At 37.0% G+C, this 20,738-nt stretch overlaps 5 protein-coding genes across 5 annotated transcripts; 3 read left to right on the top strand and 2 right to left on the bottom strand.

The window, feature by feature from the left end:
* Positions 1-1,741: 1,741 nt before the first annotated feature.
* On the top strand, positions 1,742-7,532 carry LOC146164687 (organic solute transporter subunit alpha-like). Its single transcript, XM_083380793.1, has 8 exons — positions 1,742-1,826; positions 2,218-2,429; positions 3,430-3,659; positions 4,626-4,737; positions 4,809-4,911; positions 6,920-7,072; positions 7,210-7,276; positions 7,376-7,532. Exons 1-8 carry the CDS (start codon positions 1,742-1,744, stop codon positions 7,530-7,532), a joined length of 1,119 nt encoding a protein of 372 aa, XP_083236919.1.
* A 1,927-nt stretch (positions 7,533-9,459) lies between these two features.
* Positions 9,460-12,133, top strand: LOC146164686 (uncharacterized). The gene is made up of 4 exons (XM_083380792.1): positions 9,460-9,529; positions 10,341-10,488; positions 11,045-11,160; positions 11,885-12,133. Exons 1-4 carry the CDS (start codon positions 9,460-9,462, stop codon positions 11,971-11,973), a joined length of 423 nt encoding a protein of 140 aa, XP_083236918.1. The 3' UTR covers positions 11,974-12,133.
* Positions 12,134-14,441: 2,308 nt separating this feature from the next.
* Positions 14,442-16,028, top strand: LOC146164685 (evolutionarily conserved signaling intermediate in Toll pathway, mitochondrial-like). Its single transcript, XM_083381287.1, has one exon. The coding sequence runs from the start codon at positions 14,477-14,479 to the stop codon at positions 15,929-15,931; it is 1,455 nt and encodes a 484-aa protein (XP_083237413.1). The 5' UTR covers positions 14,442-14,476; the 3' UTR covers positions 15,932-16,028.
* Positions 16,029-16,031: 3 nt separating this feature from the next.
* On the bottom strand, positions 16,032-17,312 carry LOC146164684 (solute carrier family 33 member 2-like). Its single transcript, XM_083380791.1, has one exon. The coding sequence runs from the start codon at positions 17,310-17,312 to the stop codon at positions 16,032-16,034; it is 1,281 nt and encodes a 426-aa protein (XP_083236917.1).
* A 2-nt stretch (positions 17,313-17,314) lies between these two features.
* Positions 17,315-18,449, bottom strand: LOC146164683 (UPF0598 protein CG30010-like). Its single transcript, XM_083381288.1, has 2 exons — positions 18,108-18,449; positions 17,315-17,672 (listed from the first exon to the last, which is right to left on the bottom strand). The coding sequence occupies exons 1-2, from the start codon at positions 18,416-18,418 to the stop codon at positions 17,315-17,317; spliced, it is 669 nt and encodes a 222-aa protein (XP_083237414.1). The 5' UTR covers positions 18,419-18,449.
* Between the last annotated feature and the right edge of the window lie 2,289 nt (positions 18,450-20,738).

Genomic DNA, 20,738 nt, shown 5'->3' with positions numbered 1-20,738 from the left:
ATAGTACCTATACATAGAATTAGCGCAAGGATATGTTGTGGACGTTACGGATATACAACTTACGACTAATTTTAATCAACCATTAACGACTGATTTTAATCAACCATTCACCAGAGTCTTAATTAAGTTCCTCACTCATTTACGACACGTTGTAAATGCTCTACAACACCTTGACCTTTTCAAAATGTTACTAATATTTTTGTTTTGAATCTTTCGGCGTGTTATAAAAGGCGAACATATCCTAGCCACATTTATAACAATGTTATGTAAATGGGGCAAAATTTATACACAACAGTAGATCAGCCACTATATCCTCTCAAGCTCAACGCCGTTTGCAAGATTCACGTTTTGCACTAACTATAATAAACAGCTGCTTATGTCGATTTAAAACATCGGATTATACCATATGAAGAGAAGTTCTTTAAAAGAGATCTTGTTTACCAGCGGCTTATTTTTTTGCTTGTCAGCGTGCGAGGTACAACAACAACTAGGTCATACAAACTCCCGCACAGCGCTCTTTCTTCAAATCGAGCGAGCGTTCTTAACAAGCTGACTGGCGACTCTCTATTGCCGTCCAATCGCTTCCGGGTGCCTTTTCGAATTTAAATTCCCACGTTCGGGAAACAAAGAAATCACGTGAAGGGTACTTTCTCCAGCAGACTTTGCACCTAAACTTGTTTTTCTGCAATCTTTGCAAAAAAAGCGGCGACTTCAATAAAAATGCGTGATCACAAAATAGAATGTGATCCAGGGTCATGTGCTTCACAGCAAAATGGCGCTAACGCAAAACGGTGGATGAGCAAAGGTCATTATAAAGTTACTGGCTTATTAGTTGCCAACTCAATCTACCGTTTACTACCAGAAACTCTGATTTTATACTTCGCTGGATAAAAAATCTTCACATTGATTGTGACACGTTTCATAGTCCTGCGCGCCATACCTGTCAATATTTCTAAGCCTTCGTAAAAATTGCTTTATTAACTTAAACATTTTAATTAACTAAACGTGGACATAAAATGCAAATAGGATTTTCTCTAAAATTAATGTATTTAGATCAAATAAACCATGGTTCAACCTATGTTACGTGTACCACTTGCGCTACGCTAAGGTACGCGAGCAGATTTCGGTTCTTATGCGAAGTTTAGGCAAAGTAGTGCAAATGTAATTGAGAAGTTAAATTCTCGTATGTACGCGTTAAATCGACCAACAGTATTTTCCAAAAAGTATAGACTGGCGCTTGGAGAAAATCCTTTCGATTATGTTTTTGGCCAACAACGAATATAAGTAATTTAATTAAAAGAGTTTATTTTGAAACCAAGTGGTAGGTGGTGTACGCAGCGACGGTAAAAACCAGCAAAGTGGCAAGAGACCAGAAAAGGTTAAGAACCACTCAATAAAGCTAATAAATTGTTAAACAGAAAGTGGTGAGTAATTGCGCCAAGCTTGTTACTCGGTCGAATCAAATGCCTAAAAGAAACTTTCCTGACTATTTTGACCTACACGTTGGCTATAGTGTAAATGAGAAAGTGAAATCATAACCTGGTCAAATATTATCCTAGTGGTGGATCCGAATGGAACCGACATGTGACAATATTTTCGACGCGCATGGCAATCATTAACCCGGTTTCCCGCGAGTGCCCAACGGTGAAAAGTTACGTCTCAGACGCTTGTCAGTGCGGAGACCTGCCGATGGTGCTTTAACTGCAGCAAAGTTATCAAGGCTTGCTTGAGGATTACTACAATGGAAGGAGGAAGACTGGTAGACAATTTGTTACCGGCAAACCGGTGCATGTACTTGGCCCACACATCCGACAACTTTTCGCGAGGTTAGTGGAGTTTTCGTGCGTGACACTTGGTTTAGTGTTGATAATGCGCCATCTTATAGCAATCCATAAAACATAACACCAGGATTGACGTCTGAACTATTTAGCTTGAGTTTCTAGACCTATTCCAACAGAAGATCTATCAATATTAGCACATATTTGCTGTGGTAAGACCTACTGAATTGAGTAAACACCTCAAGGTTTAAATGAAACTTGAAAAAAAAAATACAAAAAGTCGACAAAATTCGGTTTTAATAGCCCATAGTGCCTTTCTTACAAAATGTAACATTCTGATTATTACCTCGAAGTAAATATAAGCGTCATTCGATATTATATTCAATATACCCACAGGTTATACACGTTCATCTTGAATAATATATTGTCATATGTTCAGTTTTAAAGTTTGCACTTAAAACAATTCCAAAAAATGTTTCATCAGTTGTTTATGAATCATGGGGTGTCGGAGGAATCTGCTTTTTGACCATTCCCTGCGTTCTGACGGCCGTGATGCTGTTCATATTCGCCGAAGAAGTTCACTACATAATGCTGAAGTCGAATTCGAAGGATTTAAGAAATTCTCTCCTGTGGATTCTCGGCACCTATCCGGTAGGAAAAAAAAAACATAACCTTCTTTTATATTGAGTTGATAAAATGTTCACTTTATGCCTACATTTTGTATCTCTGACTGATGACACTGGAATTCTTCAAAATAAATCTCACGGTGTTTGCTAAAAACAAAGAATTTGGCCATTGTGCAAACGAATTAAATCTCAAAATATCATCTGTGTTTCGAGGTATAATATTTCAAGTCGTTAAACCAAATATCTCAAAAAGTTTTAGACCTCGCTGACTGATTGTTGATCGAATCGGTGCGCTTAAGTTTTCTTAAGCTATTAAAAACTTCTATAATGTTAAAAATATTTGGTACTTCATTCAGAAACTTTTGGGTAGTGCTTGAGTTTACCCCCAAAAACGGCAAAATAATTTGGGTACCTTCAAAAACAACCCAAGTAGAACTGGGCAGTGGGTTTACTTAAAATAATTTTGATTTTTTTCTTGGGTAAAAAAACATGCTACACAATTAAAGGAAAATAAATTTTTGGGTAGTAGGATAGAAATTTAATTAGGTACAGGCTAATGTTACCCAATATATAATTTAGGTAAAATGATGTAATACCCAATAGTTTAGATTAGGTAGATATCAGTGGTACCCAAGGTATTTTGGGTATTAAATACCCAAAAATATTGATTGAGAATCCCCACGAGCGTACCCTGTTTGACAAAAAAGTATCCAATGATTTTGGGTATTGAATACCCAATTTTGCTAACAGTGTAGAACTTTTATCGTCGGCATTATGTGTTCTGTAGGAGGACAAGATTCTGTTGTGGAACCACAAACTAAGCTTATGTCTTGATATTTTTTATGAAATTTAAAACGCTATACTATAACCAAATAAACTAAACGGGATAAAATAAACACTAAAAATAAGTTTATCACTTGTCAGTATTTTGTTCTTGCCAAACAAATCCTAATCTGCATTCTACCCTCGAAAAGCGTATCCGTTTGTTCGCTCACATTTCGCGTGTTGTAACTATTTCTCTTTAGGCCATCATGTTTTTCGGCCTGATTGGAATCTTCGTGCCGAGGTCGGTGGCCTACCTGTCGTTTATGTACCAAGTCTACGTGGCCTTCGCGACCTACAAGTACTACTACCTGGTGATGGTCTTCTCCGGTGGCACGATCCCCTTCGTGGAAAAGACGCGCCACAAGGAAGTGGCGCTCAACGTGGTGCCCTGCTGCTGTATCTGCTGTTTGCCAAAGATCCATAACACCGTGTAGGTTTTGTTTGAGCGCGCTTGCTCCAACGTCAGCGCGATCGTTCTTGTTGATTTTGCGCCACGCGATGATTGCGTGAAGCTAAAAGGTTACAGAACCGTGCTTTCAACCGAGTGTATTGTACACCCCAAGGTGTACCGTTTTTTAAAGGGTGTACCACATTGATGGGGTGCACAAGATACCGCAATACAATAAGCCTAAGATCAGGCATCACAATAAATAAACAGGTTGATGGCTAGACTGATTGGAGTGTAGAACCCACGGCACAACATGTTTTTTTGTAAGATACTCTAATTTATTTGTGACATCATACACAAATATTTCTAGTGATAATAATCGTTATTGTGATGTAATAACTAGTTCTTGTCACAGCGTTTAAGTTTTACAGTAAACACTTGTTTCGCTCGTGATTTCTGTCTTTAATGAGGATAAATATAGTGCAATATGAATAAGTGCAACTTGAATTACAGGTTGGAGTTTTTACTTAGTTGTTTGACAAATTGCAAGACCTGGTGTGTACAAGTTCTTCAGTAAACGTAAAAGTGTGTACGGTTCCAAAAATAGTTGACGAGCACCGTTATGGAAGGCCTATTTAATGGCTACCTTAACGACCCTCTGCAAACCTCCACAGTGGCATTTCTCACTCGGCCTTAGGTCACAATGACATGACGTAATGGGTAACTTGTGGTGAGATCTTGTTTACGGATATTTCACGGTTGACGTAATATGTAACCTACGATGATAAGAAAAGTTAAGTTAATCTTTAAATGAACATGGAAGCCGAATAACCCAAACTTGTTTCAAAACAAATCCCCGGGCCATTTTAAACAATCACGATTTCTCAAACATTGTTCATCGGGGAAAAAAATATTTTTCCTTTTTAATTTCTCGGACACATTTAAAACAAAAACATCGCTATATAATTCATAGACGCGTATTGTCAGCCGAATGTGCTTTTTCAACAGTAGAACTACAGAAGTGGCCAAGTGGATGATCTTTCAAAACGTTATTCTCACACCGTTTTATGGTGGTGTGGCGACTTTGCTAAAAACTGACTGGAAGCTGATTTCAACGGACGTAAGATTTTTTCAATTATGATTGGTAAACAGTTTTGTATACGATGGAGTAATGAAACAATTTATTTCCAGGGAATCAGCCCATCGGTGTACATCTCCGCTCTAAACGGGTTATCCACAATAGTTTGCATATACGGTTTCAACCTGATTCAGCGAATGACAAAAAGTATTGAAGGTGATAGCTCAACGTTAAAACCACGATTTTTTAAGTAATTTAAACTGGCAATTCTATCGCGATTCATAACTTGCATTAGCTTCTATTTTTTGCGACGCCTGTGTGTTTTCTCTTTTTTTTTCTCGATACAAGGTATATTGTACTGTATATAGCAGTGGTTCTCAAAGTATGGGTCGCGACCCAAACATGGGTCGCGGAGGGTCAAAAATTGGGTCGCTCTATAGTGATTCAATCCTGCGCAAACGAACGTTTTTCATTATATTTTTTAAGTATTTCTAATTCATTCATGACTAAATTATTACATCATAAATATTTCATGTGGCTTTAACTCTGTAACCTAGATTATTGCATCATAATAGTTTTCTGAACGTTTTGATGGCAGCCAACTACAGTATAGCCATTGCCAATAACAGTATAGCTGCGAACACTGGCGTAAGTGGTAGCCGCAAGGTAAATTTATTACTTAGAAGATTATTCTGCTTGCTCGTATCGCACACATATACCTCAAAATTTTGAGAATATTGTGTAATAACATTCCCTACTATAGTGGCCCTGAGCAGAAGCTCGTCCGTTTCAGTTCGAGCGATAAGTTTGTTTTTTTTTCGATGCGAGCTATGGGTTTGTTCCTTTAAAGTAGGTCATTAGTTGCGGTTAGTATTTGTTAAAAGTTAGCGTTTAAGTAAGTATTTAAAAATAGATTTGGAATTCACTTCTATCAATGATCATGGTTCTCAAAAGCCACAATGTGTGCTGTGTTATGCAGTATTGTTGACCGAATCTCTGAAGATAAACGAACTGAAGACATGCATAAAATTTTTTTTTTTTGATGTTCAAGGGTTTGGTCGTGAGTTGTTCATAAAACTCAGATTTTGGTCGCGCTCATAAAAGTTTGAGAACCACTGGTATATAGGGTGATGGGTAGTTAATGTATTACGTCGGATACGCTTTAGAGCAGGGGTCGGCAACCTACGGCCCGCGGGCCGGATCGATGTAATTCATCCGGCCCGCCGCCTCTTTGACAACTTAGACACGAGTCCATTTCACATACTTTTTGACTATTTTAACTACGTAAGTGCGAAAAATTTTTCGCGCTTTGCGCGAATGATCTTTCTACGTCCGCTTTGTTTACGTTTTGATGCTGTCTTTTGAACTAGATCAGCGCTTCTTTACCGTTGCGTCGCGAAAAAAAGCGTATTCTAAAATATTGGACATATATTTTTTATCATTTTATTTATTTTTTGTTTTTGGCAATGTAATGAAAACTTGCAAGAAATGTTCGTAAACGAAAAAAAAATCGCGCTCGCTTCGCTCGCCAGGTCTGCCTTCACTACAAAAGGTTAACAAACACTGAGCTAGGTTACCTTTCAATTTTATCGCGTTCCCTGAAAGTAGTTTTATTACACTTTTCGTGGGTAGTATATAGATGACGACGTGTGAACTCGAATTTTAAAACATACAAACGCTTTTTTTCGCTTTGCGTTAACACTTTACTGCCTCCTTTAATGTAATTTTCAAGTGAAAAACGATCCGAGCCCCGCCTGATTCACAGCTCTAACATGTTAATAAAACAATTATAAGTTAACATTTTGTGCGGCCCGCAGAGACCTTTCTGAGTTTGGTTTTGGCCCGCGACTAGAAAAAGGTTGCCGACCCCTGCTTTAGAGTTTTAAACATAGTTTTTCTCAACCCATTGGATTCCACCCAAAAAGCTGAGCAAGATGTTCTTGACAACTGAAAAGCAAGACAACGACACTGATCATATGAATTAAATTCGACCTATTAATGCCAATGTCTTATGTATTGTTAGCCTACTAAAAGTTAAGTAAAGATGATTAGGCCACCATTAAGTTTCGCTGTTTAAACTGGTATTTCAGGTGCGTTTTAGTTGAACATTGATTATTACGCAAGTTAGAAAAGTCTCCCTCTTTATATATGTCGTTTGTAATACTTAACTCTCACAATACGACAGTTTGGTTTCAAAATAGATTATATGTTTTCTGTTTTTCAGGCATGAACGCAAGTCACGCCATAAAAGGCAAGACGTCTTGCTTTCAACTGATCATGCTCATTACTGGGCTTGAATCGGTCTTCTTCAACGTACTAGCGCAACTGGGACTGTTCCCTTGCGTTCCCCCCTTAAACTTCAACAGTCGTCGTATAGGTAACGAGCTTAGCTAAATGTATAGCCTTTCCATTTACCCTTCCATATATATATATAGTATAGCCTACTTGTTTACTATGATGAATGAATACTGTGAGCATTTTGTACTGACAAGATAATCCAATCATATCTTTCAGTAATTATGAACTACTCCATCGTGCTGCAAGCCTTTTTTGTTGGAATTATGGCAAGACGTTTCTACAGGTAACAGAAGTGATGTTTGTAATCCCTGGTTGAGACCATCAAGTTTTTTGGGAAATAAAGATAATCTCTAATAATTTCTTTGTTTGTTTTTCTTTGCAGGCGAAAGGAAGACATTCTGCGCCAGCATACGTTGACTGACGACGTGTCCATTGGGCCCGAAATCGGTGGAAACAAAGACCTAACACCAAATTATAATGGAGTTGGAACAGCTGAATGTAGCATTATGGACTCCGTTGATAGCGCTTCGCAAATTTGACATGAAGTGAAACTAAAATTATCATTTTCGGACTCGACTGTACTATACTATCGCTGGAACTCCAATAATGATACCGAATTTGAAATAACATTAGCTCGGGAAAATAACCAATTTGAAGATAAGGCCAAAAAAGGAGTAACAACTAAAAGCCGCAAAAAGTCCTCTATCATAATAACTTATACCCGTCAGATTAATGGACCTAAACATCCAGAATAGTCAAAACAACCTATTAGCTAACACCAGGCGTAACTTCAAATAAGGCCAAACAGTCCAGCGACAAAACGGTAGTCGTTAACCGGTCATAACATACCCTATCTTTGCGGTATTGAGGCAATTTAGAACTTATTTTGACTGGTTTAGGACTTATTCTATTATTATGCATTTGGTTATACAACGTTGGTTTTAATACTACACAATATTCCGCTGTTGATATGATTGATTTAATGGTCTCATAAGGTATGTTCGCTTTGTTGTAACTAAACCGAAGTAATTTGCGAAAAGAGCATTAAGTGGATATATATTTTAAATTGTAGAGATTACGTTTAGTGTCCCATTAGGTGTTGCCGTCAACTCCATTTACTACAAGCCGAAAGAATCGTGTTTTTCAAACTTGATTGTGCGCAAAACCGCTATATAAATAAAGCTTTTTTTGTTATGAACCAAAATATTTATACACATTGTAATTTTCTACAATAGCGAAAATACACGAATATCGCACAATCTTTTTCGTTCCTTATGTTTTAGATGGCCTTTTATCGTCTAGTCTTGTCAAAAACCTCGGTGAATAAATCTTAACCTTGTAATGATTTCACCAAAGTCACTTTTAAGGTCCACGTTCAACACGTCAAAGGTCCATATCCAGTCCGCAGTTCCCCATACAGTTAACACGACCTGTAATAAATAAATGCGCATAGGCTATGTGTTGCCATCTGTTTGAAGGTATTTTCCCAAGATTTTAGTTGCATATTTGCGCACGAGATCGACTGACAACAGCATATGTCTTTCTGTTGCCTGCTTTACGAAGTCACGTTATGACATAACTTTGTGACGTCATCTCTGTAAACTTACATGCGTTTCTGTAAGAACATTATTCTAACTCCGCAATTTTTGAGCTTATGTTGTCCAGTTGGTGCTGTGTGTAGTACTTAGGTTTAATTGGTTTAAGATGATCCATGGCCTATAGAAACATTTTGTAAAAACAATTATAAGGCGTGGGCGTATTTTCCGCTGTATAGCTTTAGTTGTGCCATTTTGGAGAATCGCTTGTTTTAAATCCAACTTTTCTCGGTGTGCCGCCCGATAAATCCTATTGCTTTTACCAAAGCGGTAAAACGTGGGCCGAATTACCCGTGACGCGTTGCCTGTCTAAATACATGGAGGCAATAGGAATAACGGACAATGACTAACACTATGGACTATATAGTACGTCACATAACAGGCATTGGAATTCTTCGCAGTCACTAACTGTTAAGCTATGCCACTTTACTCAGATACTGTATATAAGACCACATCGATAGGCAGAAAGTCAGGATCGCCATGTACGTGTTAATTTCTTATAACGATAATTATTCTCGAAATACTGGCTTCTACGAAACGTGATGTGTTCTGTAGTCGCGTGCCTTTTGTCTGCTGGTTTTAGTATGTTATCACGCCAATAAAATCACGAGATTCTGCACGACTGATTCGAAGTCCTGTTCTGCTTCGTTTGAAAGTCCTGTATGTTGCTGAAATTTTGTGTATAGGTTTATAATTCGGTTGTGAATTAAAACTATTCTTTGGAAACGCAGACAAAAATTTAGCCGAACACAGTAGTATAATGCCAGTGACATGACTGTTTTATAATCATGAATGTTTAGGCGAGAGTAACAAATGTCAAAGGGACTTACAAGTCGTCGCGCGATCTTACTGTATGCGCTTGGAAAATAGAATGGAAAACGCATTTTCAACGGAAGACGCTACATCGCATTCACCACAGGAAATCACTGCATATGAAAAAGGTGGGTAGCAGTTGTCAATGAAAAAGCCTATACTTCCAGTTAGACCGTCAGGTTTTTAAACGTACAAACAATCAATGTAAAGCCCTTAACAACAAAACAACATAAAAAGTAATATAGCCCTGCTATTTGATCAAGGTAATAATAATCAGGGCACTGCTTTAAAACCAAAAATAACATAAGTATTTGGAAACGAATCGTTATCCGGAAATCAGGATATAAACGTTATTGTTTTTATTGCCTCGCCTTTCATCGTTTCATATTTTAGAGCAGTGGAGGGCGCTCAGTCTAACAATTGCGTTAATGACATTTGCTTCAGGGAACCAGTAGTGTATTGGCCTTTTCTAACAGGAATGGTTAAAATGCCCCTTCGACCACTGAGGAACCCTTTTGCGAAACTCGATAAGCTCTAAGTAACAACAATTGTACACAACTTAGGTCGCGTAGGTTTTCTAAAACTGGAAAGGGGGCGCGACAACAAAATTGGGAACCACTTTTTTAAAGAGTTAGTTATGATACTTGTGTAAATACTTACGCCCGATCTTATAGACCCTATTTTAATTTTTAAACTTAAAGTAATACTTGCCAACAGACCCATCACCATAAAAATGCTAAACAGGTCTGCCATCTTGTAGATCCCGTAAAATTTGTGACACCATGTAGTTTGTGTGTAAAATCTCGTCCTTAAAGCTTAAAGACCATTTAGATATCTGTAATCAAACGTTGAGCGATGAGGCTACTTGTCGGCGTTATGGTAACGAATTGAAAAAATTAAATTTTTTTTAACAAATTTGCGAATCGTTTTCTTGCGTAGAAACAACCACCCACACCGTTTCGTATACTTTGTCAAGGACGTATCTGCTCATCGTCGTTGTTGTCCTGGCAACTGTAATCATCTTTGCTCTAATTTTTGTGGCCACACTAGCGGTTGTAAAGTTCCAAAAGCGACGAGCACGTAACACGTAAGTTTTGCTTTCCCAACCTCAGTATAAGGCAACGATTAATAAGCTATTGAGTATAAAAAAGCAAAATACAGTTAACCAGGTGTATGCGAAAATAATTTAAACAATAACACGTTCCTTAGTAATTTATCACTCAAAGTGCGAGTACTTCGAATTTCATAGTTTCTCAGTGTACTTCTTTAAGTGTCCAACTTGTCTTCCGGTGTTTTCAATAATCTTGCCAGAATAAAATACCATGTATACCATGTTGTTTTTTATAACTTTTCCTCTCATGGCTGTTTGCTTATATAAGGCTTTTAGTGTGAATTTAAATTCGCTAAATGTAACCCACGCAATATTGTAAGTGTGCAGAATATAATTAACCTATATCCGAACCACCAAAAATTTTGTAAGAAACAAAGTCATATTAATTTCTGTTCATGTATTTACAAGAAGTGGCTGTTTGCTGTTAACCGAGCAAGAAATGTTGGTCTCTGACTCGTTGGCCTGCACTATAGCTTGTTCACTATAAGCGGAACATCTTCTTTCGTTGTTTATTAACATAAAAACGTCACAGGTTCTTTTATGACGTCATGACGCAAAGGTCGAACGTTCCAGTTGAAGAAGACGAACTTGCAAGGAGCATGATCTTAGATGCGGACTGTGCGGAGGACTCGCTGCCAGAAGAGCAAGGTAAGTTTTCGTTCAAAGTCTTTTTTGTGTGGAAATGTTAAAAAAAAACAAAGGTTTCCCAAAAGGTGCATTTGGCCTTCTTGGAATCACAAGCAGAGATATTCACTATAGTTCGTATCAAACAACCCATGTCATATTTAACTTAATCGCAAATTATAAACTTAAGTTTTGTTTTTAATATGGCCTCATATAGACCTCTCGTATGTAACGTTCCGTGATGTGATTGTGTTTTTTTAGTAATTTAAAGGAAAAACAGATGTCTTTTATTCCTAAAACAGCATTTTTGTAGCTGTTTGTCTTTTAGTATGCCAACAATATTAATAAAACACTCGATGAAACAGTTTCTGAGTTCCACAAATTTTAATTAGAAAACTTTGTTTAATATTATTATTGTAATTTTCGCTTTGCAAATGGTTGTAAGGTAAAAATAAAAAGGTGCGTTTGTTTTAAAAAGATGCATTGAGAGGGAAAATACATTTTTAAGGGGGGTCAACCCCTGAAACGTAGACTGACGACGCCCGCACATGCTAATAGTCTACTATATTCTTTATATATTTGTCGTTTTGAGCATACAAGTATTAATTCAATAAATGTCACATTTTCCACTAATCTTATTTATCAAGACATATAACCCTTGCAGTTTTACTTGAGAAAACTTCGTAAAACTAAAACTGTAAACTCGTAAACCATACCATTTCTAAAATCATGTGAAACATATTTTTAGAGCTTGAAGCGATCAACTTTCAAGACGACGAAGAGCCTCCGCCAAGTTATTGGAGATTGCGTTTTGAGTACCAAGAACACTATGTTTAAGTACGTACGGTGCGTGTCAGTGTCAGTATAAAAAAACTGAGGTCGGCATTCACCGAAAGGGTCATATGCTTGAACCTGTAAAACACAGTAAAAAGAAGCCTGTCTGTTGGTGCAAAAAAAGTTTCATTAACGATGATTGGAGGTCGATATGCCACATACATCAATGTCACTGATTACGTCAAAAGTATAGTGACCACTCCAGCAACAGATATACAACGGATGAGACACGGGCAAGGGCAAAAATGAATTTAAAATAAGTTTGCATTTTTTTGTTTCCTATAAAAAAAAACCTTGGCCGGCTTTTGTCTTAATTGTATCTCTTTCCATCTTGTTTTGCGCTCATGCACGCCAGAATCTTGGTCATAATTTTTTCACGCGAGTATTTTACTTTTATTGAATGTTTACCTCTCCAAATTGTTTTTTAAAATAACTTCTTTTTTTAAAACATGGATCGTAAATTCACTCCCGGGTCGTTTTATTTGCTGTAAGTTTGTTTTAATAGGTCTTGTAAGTAGAACGAATACAACTATATTGGCCTATAGGAATCTCACACAGAAAATAAAAGTACATTAAATTGTAAAGTAAGGTTGAGAATCCATTTTGGGGGCAAGTTTATAGGTATTGTAATTATGGCTTGTATTGGGAATGAGTTATGCGTTATTTTAGGCATTAGATTGTGGGTTAGATCAGGGCCTATTAACCATTTAGTCGAGGTGCATTGGACTACAAAATACCCAGCCAAACAAATCCACTATGTCGAACCCGAGTCTAGCTCCGACTTTACAGTCATCGTTCAAGTAAGAGTTGATTAGCAGCAATTCACCTATAGGGGGAAAATATTAGGGCCTACCTTAAATTTCGCTTTAACGATTTACAGTGTGCGACCATCACCATTCCCAGACCTGCAACAACTGCACAAGGGCACTTTAAAATAATAGGCTACCAAGTCCGACCCTGGCCAAATAAACCGACTCCTTCGGGTACCGAGTCTTCTATGACTGGACAGCCCTTAGAACAAAGCGAAATATTTTGTACGTTCAAGTATTGAAAAGGTGAAGCGTTATAACCAATACGATACGATTCCCATATTTCAAAGACGCTATAAATTTGGGCAAGTGCAAAATAGATGCACAACTTGGCAAATCTGTTTGTTTAGGGGGGTCATTTTATTCCAACATAGGCTACTTGATATTATGGGTTAGATTTGATCAAGATAATTTATTCCCAAAGCCTAAAATAAGGTAAAGTTGAACTTTCACGTCACTGGAAATGCTTTATGTAGGACCATTAGCGATATAGAGACGTTAAAGATTCGAAGCGCGAAAAAATGCATTAACTGTGGATTAACTTGAAAGAAATTGCATAATATTCTAAAAAGCCACGGACATCAACCGTTAGTCACATAGAACATTTATTTTCAAATATACTAAGTCCTAAAAGCGTGTAAACTCGTGTTATGATCTAGTTTAGGCTGGCAAAAAATCTAATAAATATAAGTAGTTTATAACTTTCCTACTACTTTCAGTCATGCGTGAAGATTGTTCAAGCTAATTTATAAATTGGGGGTAACACTAATTTACGGAATGATAAATGGTCGGAACGCTCACATTATTATTATTAAATATAAAAAACACTTGACCCACCTTCACCCAAACGCTAACCCCCACCCTTACCCAAATATTGTGCGTTGGTTTAATAATTGTTTTAACGGGGTAACACTTAAATTAGTGAGCGTTCCGACCATTCACTCCTGAGATTTGTATTTAGGTAAAGTGACTTTGCGAAGTTTTCATTAAACTTTCTTTATAACACTAGGGTTTTTATATTAACTTTTGCACATAAAACATCTAGCTTGTTACTTGTTGGGTTTTGTTATTTTTAAGTTGAGTAATTGCCCATTTTTGAAGTTCAATTATATACCACTTTTAATAACTGTTTAAAATTTTATTTTCATAGTAATGACTTGATTTGCTCTAATAATGACTTGACTTCCTATTTTTTTTTAATTTATCAATTACTTGACTGAGAAATAACTCAAACATTGGCACTACACACCCTATTTTACCAGAAAATACAATGCAGACTGGCCTACAACCAGTGGTTGGATTCAGCCGATTTTTTTGTAACAGAACCAGTTGTCAAATATGACTTTTGTGATAGAACTGGCTGACAAAAAAATTGAATCCCACCACTGCCTACAACCAAAAACTAAAGTTTGTTGCCAGCTTTTACTGGCGCACATCCTAAGCTAGTATTACTAAGATATAACCCTAATGAAAATGTTTATTAAAGGGTTAACATATTAACTTTATAATCATTACACTAACTTTATAATTAGCATTGGGTAAGATAATCAACTTTATAACTGATGACCCACTGAACATCATGGAAGATGTAAATTTAGAAAAAAACTGTCAAACATTCCCTTTAATCAGTCCAAATATATTCCAGAGCAAAACTCTGAGTTCATGTAGAACTATAATTTAATCTATAAGCCTTTGCAATGACATCACAATTTTGTCAAAGATTGCTGAGAAAATGTGCATGCAGAGGTAATTGGACAGTTGCTTGCATAACAAACAATGTACCATGCTACAGTCTGTCCAGCGGTCGAACAGCACTGGTTGGTTTACACTCTGCTTCACATTGTAAACAAATAAACAATAAAAAACAACTTATAGCAGAGCATGAGTTGGATCTTGATACAAGACAAGATAAAGAAAGTAGCCCAGAAGAAGAAGACTATGGGTTGTTGGATTACTATATTAACAAAGCAGAACAAGAATTAGATCTTGTTGATGAGGCCGAGTACTTTGATGTGCTCGATCAGAACAAGAGAGTGTTTTACAAATTAGTTGACGTCTGGCTAAAAGAAGCCGGTGAAACAAAGCGAGGCCACCGGGAATTTATAACTGCTGCCATGAATGCAATGACAAGATTTAAAGTGGAGCATGAAATATCTGCCTACCTAAAACTGTTGGATTGCTTTCCAGACAGTCCACACACTGGAATTAAAAGAAGCCAATGGTTCCTTGCTGCCTATGGTGACAAAATGGCAGACCACAACCTAGGTGAAAAACTGGTACGACTGATATCCGAAGGAGGTGCAATTCCAAATGAGAAACTTTTTATTAAAGCAACAGACTTGTTTGGTACTTACAGTCCGGTAACGTGGTCTGTCCGGTCTGCTTTGTTTTGGTATCCAAGAGTTTTACAATTTAGTAAACACCCTATTGCCCTGTCTAAGCTGAATGCATTATCTCCAGTGGAGATTGCTTTCAATGGCCTGCGACAAATGAATCCAGGCATTGATGGAGATTACAAATACTTCGCAGTTGATAAGAGTCAATGTGATGAGGTATTAAATGCAGACCAAGTTGATTGCGTGATAAGTGTCCAAACACCTGATCAGAAGACTGCTTTGGCTAAGCATGATACAAAGTTACCTATTTTCATTGAGGGACCACACATGGTTTACTACAAGACAAAGACTGTCCAGTACTTTGTAATGCGTTCTGATCCCAAAGCTTTAGAAATAAAGTCTGATAAAGTGAAGATACTTTCAGCAAAACAGTGGTGGTCGGAAATGTACAAGACTGATTGGAAAACTGACAAACCCATAAACGAAGGTGGTAAACTGTATTCCCAAGAACAATATTTTCCAACAATAAACTTAGAAAAGAACCTAGCCTCAATAAGCAGATTGGAGGAAGACATATCACAAATAATCGGAGATACGGAAAAGGTTGAAGGTTCTGTCTATGCTATTGCTTGTACAGACTACAAATCACCAACAGCATTACAAAGTTGGATGAAGGGATTAGTGGCAGACAACCCAAAAATGGCCTTAAGTACTATTGTTTTTAAAGAAGATGAGTCTTTCCTTCTTATTGCACCAAAAGAAGATCCCAATGAGGATGATTTGGAAGGTGGTGAAGATTTACTTCAGTATTTGTAATGTTAATGTTGCACTAATTTATTTTTTTAATAAGCAGCAGAGGTGCCATAATGTCTGTATAATTTTTTCATTTTATGATAAAAAAAGCATTTGCTATGTTTCAGTTAAGTTTCAATTTATTTTGAGGTGATATCACCAAACATCTGTATATAGGCAATAGCACAAAAGTTGGCAATACAACAAGGCCACAAAACACAACAAATACATGCAATCCCAAATAACTTGATAAAGCGCCTACATAAGAAGAAAACAGCAATTTGCCACATACCTCAATTGAGGATAAAACTGCATATAGTGAGGACCTTTGTGAACTGTCTACTCTGTGAGTCATGGTCATCATTAAAGTAAATGTCAATGTGCTCATAGCACCTCCTAATAGTGAAAGTAAGGCTGGGCCCAGGGGCCATAAATTTACCCAGTTTGTGGTAATCAAACATTGATATTCTATCACTAGGGGAATTATTCTCAGGAGACCAATCACAAACAAAAAAACACATAAAGTTTGCATGGGATTTTTAGGAGTAAACATTGACCACACAACACCACCAAGTATGGAGCCAAACAATGAAAGTGGTTCAAAAACTAGAGAAGAAAACAGGGCAATGCTATCTTGCTGAATTCCTTTGTTGATTGCCAATAATGGGAATATGGTGCTAGCTCCATTTTCACCTAACTTATACAACACTATATATAAAACTAGGCAAAATATTTCAAATGTAAGTTGTACTTTTGGCCCACTCAATGTAGCTCCTGGTTCATGTTTGCCACTCTTATCCTGTGGATCAGCTGAGTTAGAAAGAAGTTTGGGTAAAACCAATAAACTAATTAAATTTAGAGCTACAACAGCCAGAAACCCCCTTTGAATTTCAAAAACCTGGCTTAAAAAAACTCCCCCGAACATTGCACCAACTTTGTAAGCTACAACTTGTATGCTATTACTTATGCCCAAAAATTTAAGATCGATTTCAGACAGTGCTGATGATATTGCCAAATTGTCAGTTGTGATGTCAATACAAACAGAGGCAACATTTATCATAAATAAAACTATTACAGAAATACTAAACAATAAGTATTGACTTAAATATTCCCATTGATTAGCAAGAATAAACATACACAGATTTAGAAAAGCACTTATTAGTATACCGCCATGTAATAGATAATAATGCTCGTTTTTTGTATTTTTAACAATGGCTAAAAGTGGTTTACAAAATACCCATGGCATCATAAGTAACGCAGTTCTCGTAGATGTATCCATTGATAAGCCCATGGAACTATACAGAAACATGGGCAAAGCCTTAACTTGAACACCATATGGGATACCTTGCAGAAAATACAAAATGCACAGTGAAATGATCGCTTTAAACTGTGATATTGGTAACATGTTTATCTGTCTAACTTTCTTCTTGCCAAGTCAACAAGTTCGTTGGTCAGGGTGTATGTGACACCGTTCCAAGTAAATTTTGACGGCAAAGTTGTGGCGTTTGTCCCATCTACGTCACCTGGATAGCCGAAATATTGACTTAGTTCAATTGCAAGCTTAGATTTCACCAGACCAATGGCACCACACTTGGTATGAGCTGGATGATAAACTCGTCCGCTGTCTGGGAGCATGCAAAGCTTTTCTGGTGTAAACTTTACTGTAAGCTTGTCTCCTGTGTTTCCGTAAGACAAATAGTACTCCTCTGTATCTCCCAAAGCCTTTGTTACAATATGGGTGTACACAATTGGCAGGTCATCACATCTAAAATGGGAAAATAAATATTCGTCTTAAGCTCTAAAATTGAATAGAACATATTATGTATCATACAGCAAAGTTGCTTTGCAATAAGAAAGTTATGAATTCCGGTGCTGGTCTAAAATCGTACTACATGTTTTACAGTAACGAAACGGGTCGTCTGAATTGAAATTGCAAGGAAAAAATGAAAAGGAAGTTGAAAAAGATTATACTACTACTTGGCCCACCCAAATAATGTTAAATAGAGAAATCAGGTGGCACTGTATAAAGACAAATTGTATTTGATTCTCGACAAGCTTTCGCACAACCGTGCTTCATCAGGTCAAAGTATAAATCCAAATAATGTTAGAACCCTGTACAAAAATGTGGTAGGATTCCAGACAAGTGCTTGAAATTCTCAAAGCAACTATATTTAAATAAAATTTATATACCAAAACCTACCGAATATAATTTCGCTCCCTTCCACAAGGTGAAAAATATGGAAACTGGTCCTGATATTGTCCGGTTTGATTCAAACGAACTCTACTGAAGAAAAACGCAAGAAACTCTTTATCCTGAAAACACGATATAAAATTTTTAACTTTTGCATCATCCAGAAACAGTTGGCCTTGGTGATCAATGTAGTAAAAATACTCCCGTGTGCTTGGCTTGGGCGATTGTCCTTGAACATACGAGATTGTACTTTTAAAACAAGGTTTATCTTTGCTGGGAATCCTTGTTTTCAAGGTTCTATTGAACAAACGCAACAGCATAATTTTTAAGTAGAAATGCAAATTAGGCTACAAATACGACAACAATTAAGTTAGTGTTTTGTGAAGACCCTGTACTTTTCTCAAAATAGCATAAAAAAAGTCTATAAAAAATTCTGCAATTTGACAAAAATCTTCAAATATGCTTGCTTATTAGCGAAATAACCCACTTTTTATTTACTGATGAGTCAGCATTGTAATTTATTTACTGGAACAATGGGTATTTTTCAGGGAGTCGAACCGTAACCGAACCGGAACTTTATAAACCGGTTTTGGGCTAAATTTTTCCGAACCTGAACCGCTTTCTGTAAGATTTTAAGGAGCCGGAACTGAACCAAATATTTTGAAATAACCTTAACCGAACCAGAACTTATCAAAAAAGCGGTTCACTCCAGCATTACGTCACAACTTGTATTTTGCAGAGTAAAGTTATGCCATGTTTCGAAATGTTTACAAAAATGGAATATTGATTAAATAAAACGTTGATTTTTTGTTCTTCAGATATTTCAATTATCAGCTGCTGATTTTTTTAATAGGCCTACGTCACGTTACTAAATTTAACACAAGTTGCAATTTAATATTATTATTTACATTTATTGAGCCACATTTTTAGATTTAGCGCAACCAATATTGTATCCGAACCGGCTCGAAACCGAAACCGAAACTCAACCGACTCCAAAAAAATCCTTGAACCCGAACCGAACCTGAACCGGAAAAGTCAAACGGTTCGACTCCCTGGTATTTTTTGCAAGTGTGTCAAAAAAACTTATTTTATGTGGACTTAAAATCATGTTTAAACAATGTAAATGAAAAAAAAATGTCTCGTGGCATGTTAAACCCCGCTTTTATCATCACAAAAGCTTCGTGGGCAGTTTATGGCACTAGTCCAAATTGAATTTTTGGCGAATATACAATGACATTCGTGCCAAGCTTACAATACAGGTCGGTACATAGAGTAGGCCTATAGCCTATACCGGTCATGTTCAAATGGCGGATCGCGATCCGGATCCGGATCTTTTCAGCGTTTTGTGCGGATCTTTTAATAGTCTTATAAAAAAAATTTTTTTTAAAATAAACTTTCTGTAGTGTTTTCATGTGAATACCAATTGTCAGTGTTAATGAATTTTGTAAAAAATCAAGCATAGAACGAGACTCCCAAATGCTAATCTTTGTGAGCGTTTGAGGATATCAGTTAGCGACAGAAAGCCCCAATTCGATGCTATTGTAAGACCTAAAGTCTAAAACAGGGGTCGGCAACCTACGGCCCGCGGGCCGGATGCGCCCCGCCAATGTAATTCATTCGGCCCGCCGCCTCTTTGACAAACTAGATACGAGTCCATTTCAAATACTTTTTGACTATTTTAACTCGTAAGTGCAAAAAATTTCCCGCTTCGCGCGAATCGTCGTTCTGCGTCCGGCTTGTTTACGTTTTGATGCGGTCTTTTGAACTAGATCAGCGCTTCGTTACCGTCAATGGAAAACGCATTAAAAAATGTTGGACATATATTTATACCATTTTGTTGTGTCGGTAATGTAATAAAAACTTGCAAGAAATTTAAAAGAAATGCCGGTATACCTAAAAAAATCGGGCACGCTTTGCTCGCCACGTGCGCTCTGACTTACAAACGTTAACAAACACTAAACAAGATTAACTATTAAACTTGTCGCGTTTACATAAATAAAGCACCAGAAGAATAAAAGCGTGTCCAATATGTTTACTATTCGTATATTTGGTGGATCATCATGTTGTCAGGTTTGGCTGTGGTGGATCATGGCCGAAATCAATTGAACACCCCTGGCCTATACAGTAAGGGGTCAGCAACCTTTTTCTAGTCGCGGGCCAAATCCAAATTAGAAAGGTCTCTGCGGGCCGCACAAAATTCTAACTAAGAATTGTGTTATTAAACTGTTGGAACAACTGTTAATCAGGCGGGCCTCGGATATTTTTTGCACTTAAAAATGTGTTTTATTACATTTACAGAGGCAGTAAAGCATTGAACCGAAGCGCGAAAAAAGCGTTTGTTTGGTTTAATATTCGAGTTTACACGTCGTCACCCATACTAGTAATGAAAAGTGTAATATACTAGTAATGGAAAGTGTAATCTAATTTGTCAAAGAGGCGGCGGGCCGGATGAATTACATCGGAAGGTTGCCGACCCCTGACTTTTTGTCATAAATTTTCAGGATTGAGGTTTTAAATTTACGTCCGGAAAATTTAGATAATACAATAGAAGAGAGCGTTGTCTTTTAAGACAGGAAAGCACGAATTACTTGCAGTGTAATAATTTTTATTCTGCTTCTTGATTACGGCTACAAGTTGGCA

Source organism: Ascidiella aspersa, chromosome 2 (genome assembly GCF_963924565.1).
Source record: "Ascidiella aspersa chromosome 2, kaAscAspe10.2, whole genome shotgun sequence".
Taxonomy (NCBI): Eukaryota; Metazoa; Chordata; class Ascidiacea; order Phlebobranchia; family Ascidiidae; genus Ascidiella; species Ascidiella aspersa.
This window is presented reverse-complemented; position numbering and strand designations above follow the sequence as displayed.